The sequence below is a fragment of the Babylonia areolata genome, chromosome 18, assembly GCF_041734735.1.
Source record: "Babylonia areolata isolate BAREFJ2019XMU chromosome 18, ASM4173473v1, whole genome shotgun sequence".
NCBI lineage: Eukaryota > Metazoa > Mollusca > Gastropoda > Neogastropoda > Buccinidae > Babylonia > Babylonia areolata.
The window spans coordinates 760,717-769,944 of NC_134893.1; the positions used below are offsets into that span (position 1 = coordinate 760,717).

General features: G+C 46.7%; 1 protein-coding gene across 1 annotated transcript in view; it reads left to right on the forward strand.

The window, feature by feature from the left end:
• LOC143293111 (uncharacterized) overlaps positions 1 to 5,029 on the forward strand; it is a 6,879-nt gene extending 1,850 nt beyond the window's left edge. Inside the window, exons 2-4 of the mRNA XM_076604018.1 lie at positions 176 to 268; positions 744 to 860; positions 4,883 to 5,029. Coding sequence (XP_076460133.1) covers positions 176 to 268; positions 744 to 860; positions 4,883 to 5,029 — 357 coding nt within the window. The remainder of the gene's footprint in view (positions 1 to 175; positions 269 to 743; positions 861 to 4,882) is intronic.
• Positions 5,030 to 9,228: the final 4,199 nt, after the last annotated feature.

Consider the following 9,228-nt stretch of genomic DNA (forward strand, 5'->3'; position numbering starts at 1 on the left):
TGCTGTTGACGACAGGGCGGGTCACACTGCTTTGCTGTTGATGACAGGGCGGGTCACACTGCTTTGCTGTTGACGACAGGGCGGGTCACACTGGTTTGCTGTTGACGACAGGGCGGGTCACACTGCTTTGCTGTTGATGACAGTGTGGGTCACACTGCTTTGCTGTTGACGACAGGGCGGGTCACACTGCTTTGCTGTTGACGACAGGGCGGGTCACACTGCTTTGCTGTTGATGACAGGGCGGGTCACACTGCTTTGCTGTCGTCGGGTCACACTGCTTTGCTGTTGATGACAGGGCGGGTCACACTGGTTTGCTGTTGATGACAGAGTGGGTCAGACTGCTTTGCTGTTGATGACAGGGTGGGTCAGACTGCTTTGCTGTTGATGACAGGGTGGGTCAGACTGCTTTGCTGTTGATGACAGGGTGGGTCAGACTGCTTTGCTGTTGATGACAGGGCGGGTCACACTGCTTTGCTGTTGATGACAGGGCGGGTCACACTGCTTTGCTGTTGATGACAGAGTGGGTCACACTGCTTTGCTGTTGATGACAGAGTGGGTCACACTGCTTTGCTGTTGATGACAGAGTGGGTCACACTGCTTTGCTGTTGATGACAGGGCGGGTCACACTGTTTTGCTGTTGATGACAGTGTGGGTCACACTGCTTTGCTGTTGATGACAGGGCGGGTCACACTGCTTTGCTGTTGATGACAGGGCGGGTCACACTGTTTTGCTGTTGATGACAGGGCGGGTCACACTGCTTTGCTGTCGTCGGGTCACACTGCTTTGCTGTTGATGACAGGGCGGGTCACACTGCTTTGCTGTCGTCGGGTCACACTGCTTTGCTGTTGACGACAGGGCGGGTCACACTGCTTTGCTGTTGATGACAGAGTGGGTCACACTGCTTTGCTGTTGACGACAGGGCGGGTCACACTGCTTTGCTGTTGATGACAGGGCGGGTCACACTGCTTTGCTGTTGATGACAGGGCGGGTCACACTGCTTTGCTGTTGATGACAGGGCGGGTCACACTGTTTTGCTGTTGATGACAGAGTGGGTCACACTGCTTTGCTGTTGATGACAGGGCGGGTCAGACGATGTTTTGACCTGAACTGTGTTCAAGATCCATCTCCCGTGTTGACTTATTCTTTTCAGTGTACTGTGTGACAAACTTTTCACAGTAAAATTTTCGTAGTTTTATTTATCAAGGTGTTGGTTTCGGCTGAAGAAGACATTTTAATCCAAACTACTTTTCGGCATTGTGTTTTCCATCCAAAACATTTAGTCTGCACTTCTGAAGTGTTTCTTCGCTTGCTGAATAATGTGTGCTCATACTGTATGTGGATTCAGACAACACAAGTGGTTTAGTTTAGGGAGGCATCCTTGAGTCTTGGAAGACTCTGGAGTTTGTACTCTTGGTGATGTTTCTGTCATGGCGTCATTTGTGGCTTGACAGGCCTTTTCGAGAGTGACAGTCTGTCCAACACTGCTACAGGCAGAGTCTGATGCCGTGCTACCGTCTGCAGTGACTGGAGCCTCACTGTGTTGAGGACGGCTCTTGGAGACCTGCCTCACTGTACACACATGACTCAGCTCTGGGAAACCTGCCTCACCTTGTTGAAGACTCAGTTCTTGGAGACCTGCCTCACTGTGCACACATGACTCACAACTGGGAGACCTGCCTCACTGTTCACACATGACTCACAACTGGGAGACCTGCCTCACTGTGCACACATGACTCACAACTGGGAGACCTGCATCACTGTTCACACATGACTCACAACTGGGAGACCTGCATCACTGTGCACACATGACTCACAACTGGGAGACCTGCATCACTGTTCACACATGACTCAGATCTGGAAGACCTGCATCACCTTGTTGAGGACTTAGTTCTTGGAGACCTGCCTCACTGTGCACACATGACTCAGCTCTGGGAGACCTATCCCGCTGTTCACACATGACTCAGCTCTGGGAGACCTATCCCACTGTTCACACATGACTCAGTTCTGGGAGACCTATCCCGCTGTTCACACATGACTCAGCTCTGGGAGACCTATCCCACTGTTCACACATGACTCAGTTCTGGGAGACCTGCCTCACTGTTCACACATGACTCAGCTCTGGGAGACCTATCCCACTGTTCACACATGACTCAGTTCTGGGAGACCTGCCTCACTGTTCACACATGACTCAGCTATGGGAGACCTGCCTCACTGTTCACACATGACTCAGCACTGTGAGACCTATCCCACTGTTCACACATGACTCAGCTCTGGGAGACCTATCCCACTGTTCACACATGACTCAGTTCTGGGAGACCTGCCTCACTGTTCACACATGACTCAGCTCTGGGAGACCTGCCTCACTGTTCACACATGACTCAGCTCTGGGAGACCTGCCTCACTGTTCACACATGACTCAGCTCTGGGAGACCTATCCCACTGTTCACACATGACTCAGCTCTGGGAGACCTATCTCATTGTTCACACATGACTCAGTTCTGGGAGACTTGCCTCACTGTTCACACATGACTCAGCTCTGGGAGACCTGCCTCACTGTTCACACATGACTCAGTTCTGGGAGACCTATCCCACTGTTCACACATGACTCAGTTCTGGGAGACCTATCTCATTGTTCACACATGACTCAGTTCTGGGAGACCTATCCCACTGTTCACACATGACTCAGTTCTGGGAGACCTGCCTCACTGTTCACACATGACTCAGCTCTGGGAGACCCGATGGCTCCAGTTCAGAAGTAGCTCACACTCAGGCAGAGAACAGCTGACATGGCCAGAGAAAGGCATATCATTTTTGTGCAGTTGCAAACTTCATTGTAACACGGCTGGTTTGCAGAAACTAATCTATTCATTCATCAGGTATCTAAAACTCCTTTTCTATAAGTATAAAAAACATGCTAATTAAATGTGCAATTAAATTTCAACTTAAGTTGGTCATGGGATTGAACTATTACATCGTCGAAAGAAATGGTGTTTTTACCAACGTGTGGAGTGGAGTTGAAAGAAATGATGTTTTTACCAACGCGTTGAGTGGAGTCGAAAGAAATGATGTTTTTACCATGGTGTGGAGTGGAGTCGAAAGAAATAATGTTTTAACCAACGAGTGGAGTGGAGTCGAAAGAAATGATGTTTTTACCAACGAGTGGAGTGGAGTCGAAAGAAATAATGTTTTTACCAACGTGTGGAGTGGAGTCGAAAGAAATGATGTTTTTACCAACGTGTGGAGTGGAGTCGAAAGAAATGATGTTTTTACCAACGTGTGGAGTGGAGTCGAAAGAAATGGTGTTTTTACCAACGTGTGGAGTGGAGTCGAAAGAAATGATGTTTTTACCAACGTGTGGAGTGGAGTCGAAAGAAATGGTGTTTTTACCAACGTGTGGAGTGGAGTCGAAAGAAATGATGTTTTTACCAACGTGTGGAGTGGAGTCGAAAGAAATGATGTTTTTACCAACGTGTGGAGTGGAGTCGAAAGAAATGGTGTTTTTACCAACGAGTGGAGTGGAGTCGAAAGAAATGATGTTTTTACCAACGTGTGGAGTGGAGTCGAAAGAAATGATGTTTTTACCAACGTGTGGAGTGGAGTCGAAAGAAATGATGTTTTTACCAACGTGTGGAGTGGAGTCGAAAGAAATGGTGTTTTTACCAACGTGTTGAGTGGAGTCGAAAGAAATGGTGTTTTTACCATGGTGTGGAGTGGAGTCGAAAGAAATGGTGTTTTTACCAACGTGTTGAGTGGAGTCGAAAGAAATGGTGTTTTTACCAACGTGTGGAGTGGAGTCGAAAGAAATGATGTTTTTACCAACGTGTGGAGTGGAGTCGAAAGAAATGGTGTTTTTACCAACGTGTGGAGTGGATTTGGATCGTTGTCATGATGGCGGGTTAGGTACTGTCAGCATTGAATGGTGTCCCTCTGTTAGGTATCCATGTGTGTAGTCAGAAATGGTTGTCTTCTTTTGTCTCTTGAGTTAGATTCCGTAATTGAGGTGTGCAGCAATTAATATTTTGATAGGTGTGTGTGTGTGTGTGTGTGTGTGTGTGTGTGTGTGTGTGTGTGTGTGTTTATGGAATGCTTCTAGGATTATTGTGGTTGCGTGTAATAAACGCTGGCTAGACTCTTGAGATAGGATGTATTGTTTCAATACATCAGCTTGGAAACATGACAACGAACACACAAACAGCAAACAGATGATAAGGCTTTCAATTTTCCACTTGGAGTTTTATGCTAGAGATAATTATACTCACGTAATCCTGTTTTAGTGCATTTGATATATTTAATGTGTCTGGGCGGGTGCGCGCGCGTGCATGTGTGTGTGTGTGTGTGTGTCAGTGTGCGAGCATGTGTGTGCGTGTCTAAAAAATGTGTGTTTTTCAGGAATGTATTTCTTTTTAATCTAAGTATATCTACTTGATATTTTTATTGTTTGGTGGATCATGCTTTTTTTATACATTCTGTGAACGCATTGGATTGAGCTGTTGTAATGTTTTATGTTACGTTTATCTCTGGCTCGAGGATGTAAGGCGCTTTGATCAGCATTAATACTGGATATCGCACCATTGAAAAGTTATGAATTATTATTATTATTATTATTATTACTTAGCACGCATTATATGTATCAAACACCTCACACCATCACAGATCAAATACAGGTGTATACAGTATCTGCATGAACATATTCCGAAACTTTTGTGAGTATTGTTTTTGAGTCTGTGATGGAGAGACGAGGTATCAAGACATCAGAATGGCAGTCATTACAGCCGCCCAGTGACTGGTAACGAACCTCCATGTGGAATGACAGCGTGCTTGTCTCTGACACGATGCAGACTTGTACACACCACCAATGTGTCAAAGATGTTTGCATGTGCAGAGATCAGTGCAGACATCAACAGTAAGGATCAGAAACAGTGCTGTCAGAAATGCTGGCTGGGTCACACAGCGCCATGAGGGTATCCACAAGGATCTCCTTGACGGAGACAGGGACGACATCCCGCAGGCAGACCCCAACAGTCTGTAAAGATGTCTGTACCAGAGGTGAGGCCGTGAACATCCGCATGGGAATTCTAAGAACGATCGTTTTGGGGGCAGACGGTGCAGAAAGTCCTCTCCAAGTTTGTTGAGATACTTGCCCCGAGCTCCAAGGCAAAGAGGCGGGACAAAGACCCAAAGCCAGACAGACAGACCATCGTCAGACTTCACCTGTACACGGTGTGGGAGGAACTACCATTGCCAGAATTATCGGCCGGTCAAACCACACTCGACGCTGTATTAATCACCGTTCACAGCACAACTCAGTGGTCTCCATCAATGCCTATCTCTAGGAAAAACAATGACGGACGTAAAATACAAACAAAAAACAAAAACAAAGCAAGAAGCAACAACAGTGTTCTTTGTGTGTGTTCTGGAGAGATGGTCAGCACCCTTTAGGAGTTGTTAAAAATTGTCCCCCCCCCCTCCCCCACCCCTTTTATTGAACTTTAGTTTTCATTCTAGAAGGTGCTGTGGTAGTGTTGGTGAAGTGTTGACTCCTGATCCAGTGTTGACCAATGACCAGGGTTCGAGGCCCCGTTTTGCCGTAGTGTTGTGTCTTCCCCAGATTGACTTCAGGAAGGCTGAAACAGAGGAAGGGGAGGATTTTAACTTCTCCAACCAGTCAGGTATCCATTCACACCTGGGTAGAGTGAAGGGGAGGATTTTAACTTCTTCATCCAGTCAGGTATCCATTCACACCTGGGCAGAGTGAAGGGGAGGATTTTAACTTCTCCAACCAGTCAGGTATCCATTCACACCTGGGCAGAGTGAAGGGGAGGATTTTATCTTCCCCAACCTGTCAGGTATCCATTCACACCTGGGTAGAGTGAAGGGGAGGATTTTATCTTCCCCAACCTGTCAGGTATCCATTCACACCTGGGCAGAGTGAAGGGGAGGATTTTATCTTCCCCAACCTGTCAGGTATCCATTCACACCTGGGTAGAGTGAAGGGGAGGATTTTATCTTCCCCAACCAGTCAGGTATCCATTCACACCTGGGTAGAGTGAAGGGGAGGATTTTATCTTCCCCAACCTGTCAGGTATCCATTCACACCTGGGTAGAGTGAAGGGGAGGATTTTATCTTCCCCAACCTGTCAGGTATCCATTCACATCTGGGTAGAGTGAAGGGGAGGATTTTAACTTCTCCAACCTGTCAGGTATCCATTCACACCTGGTGAGAGAGGAAAATCGGAGTAAAATGCCTTTCCCAAGGACACAACGTCACGCCGAAATAGTCAAGGGTATGGATCTGTACTTATATTATGATCAATGCCAAAACCGAACAAGAGGAACAACCAGATGGTTGTTCATAAAAATTATGTGTATTTGTGTGATACCTGTACTCATCTATTGGACATGTTATGAAATGCCCCGTTCATTTTGTATCTTGTATTTGAGTGATACCTGTACTCATCTATTGGACATGTTATGAAATGTCCCGTTCATTTTGTATCTTTCTCAGATCAGCAATGTGCTGATCTTTGTCCTTTTCTTTAATATCTCTCCATTTAATTTTTGTTTGTTCTCTTTTTTCCCTTTTTTGAAAAAAAGGATACCAGACTCTTTATTGACACCAGAATGGTTAAAAGACAAAACGGAAACCATACTATTTATTGACACCAGAATGGTTAAAAGACAAAAGGGAAACCATACTATTTATTGACACCAGAATGGTTAAAAGACAAATATTTATGTACAGAGACTGTACTTAAACAATAATGCCGCGAAGCTGGTTGAAACGTCGGGAAGTATTGGACAAAGATATGTTATGACACACAAACACCAGTTTCAGTGTCTTATTTTTTTTCCTTGAAAAAATTCAACATTAATTCTTATTGAAAAAAAAAAAATCGAAAAAACAAAACAAAAATCGGGCTGGGAGTGTCACATTGTATTTTCAACACTTACCAGTAACCTGCGGGTACAACCTAAGTGAATGATTCACACTGGTGCACACAGTGAACAGTCTTGATCGATTCTCTCTGAACTGAACATTTGATCGAGGCGTGAGCTGCGTTTACTGACAACTAACGTCATCATCAGCTGAGCAGAAAATTCCAGACAACGATTTCCTTTTCCCTCCACCACTCACTCCTCCCACCATCTCCCCTTTTTCATCGTTTGATAGGTCGAATTGAAAGAAACAATTTGAACTCTTTTTTCTTCTCTCACTGGCGTCCAATTCTTTGCGGTGTTTTTTTGTTGTTGTTGTTTGTTTTTTGTTTGTTTTTCTGTTTTATCAGTACTCACAAAAGAGTGGGAGTTTTGCTCCAGTGTACATTGTTTTGTGTGCCTCTCTCTTTGAGTGTGTGCCTCTCTCTCTCTCTCTCTCTTTGAGCGTGTGCCTCTCTCTCTCTGTCTCTGAGTGTGTGCTCGACTGTGTGTGCGCGCGTATGCCTATGTGCACGGGGATGTGTGTGTGTGCGCGTGTGTGCGTGCGCGCGTGTGTCGAAATCAAAATAGTGTGGCATGTTTGTGTACATCTTAGTAAAATGAATAAAGGAAAGGTTAGATCATCCTTCTCGCTCTAGTTCTCTGTAAAAATTGCCCTTATATTAATTGGTGTTCCGGACTTGAAAATACCTAAGCCAGTAAGATCATGTTGTCATAATGCTTAAATGCAGCATGTCGTTGTTTTTTGGAATCCATGATTCCTAACAGAACTTCTGTCACTGAAATGTTTAAAGAATTCCAATTTGTCGGACATCTGATCCCACACACCGGTGGGCCATGTGTGTGGATACGCCCTGTTGCCCGCGAACCAGTCCCCACATATGGGTCAAATACACAGAATTCATCTCAATGGCGGAGCAGGCAGAAGAAGAGACATCTCCCAACGGCTGCAATGGTGGATGAGGATGCCAACAATGGGTAGGGAGATTTGCGAGCACGCCACAAGAAGTGCCGTGGACTCACAACGTTCAGGGCGTGTCTACGAGAGTGTGAAGCCTGGATTCGGCGGACTGCGCGGAAGAAACCGTCGTTGGTTCAACGGGCAGAAAAGCGAATCGTCCGTGGAGCGCTAAAAGGGCGCAGTGAGACACATGCAGAACACTGCTGGCCATCCACTGCATCCTGACCTATCTCCAGTTATGTCTTGCCACTGGGTCCAGATAGGCCGTGACAAGAGAGTGAGGCTAACGACCTGCGCAACTCTCCCTCATTTTAATCCAAGTCAAACGCAAGTCATGACTTCAAATGACACTTACAAGTCCTGTGGCGATGGAGGAGTGGTGAAGCAGCAGGGGCGGATACACTGGAAGCTGTAGTCACAACCCTGCACACAGGCGGCCCAGGGCTCAGGGTCGCTCTCTACTGGACTGGAGCAGCAGTGGAGTTCGGCAGCCCCCTGGGTGTCTGAGCAGCCCTCTTTAGGATCGCTCTGCTCACCTCCACGGAGGAAGGGGCTAAAAAAACTTGCCTCAAACATGACCTGCTTCACTTCTCCCTGGCCAGGTTACCACGGCTGGTGGTGATCCCTCATGGCGGTCGACAAACAAAAACGAAGAAGAAAGTGAGGGTGCTCAACCTTGGAGTATGGAACGTGAGAACTCTGCTGGACAACAACAAGGCAGACAGACCAGAGATAAGAACTGCACTGGTTGCCAAAGAGCTAGCTCGCTACAATGTGGACATAGCAGCTCTCAGCGACATGAGCCTAGCAGACAAGGGCCAGCTTACAGAACGTGGTGGTGGATACACGTTCTTCTGGAGTGGTCGCAGCAGCGCTGAACGACGAGAAGCAGGTGTGGAATTTGCCATCAAATCTCACCTGGCCCATAAACTTACCGAGCTTCCAGAGGGTATCAACAACCACCTGATAACACTTCAGGTCCCAGTCTCAAACAAGAGTGTAACACTGATTAGTGCCTACGCTCCCACATTGACCAACCCAGATGACATTAAAGACAAGTTTTTTGAAGAACTCGACGCCCTCATTTCAGCAGTCCCACAGTCAGAGAAGCTCACTGTTCTCGGGAACTTCAATGCCGGAGTAGGGACAGACTACCAAACCTGGGAAGGGATCATTGGAAGACACGGCACTGGCAAGTGTAACAGAAACGGCCTTCTGCCCCTCAAGACATGTGCCACACATGACCTTGTCATCACCAACCCCTGTTCCGTCTACCCACCCGTAAGAAGACGTCACGTGTGAACCCTCGCTCGAGGTACTGGCATCTTATA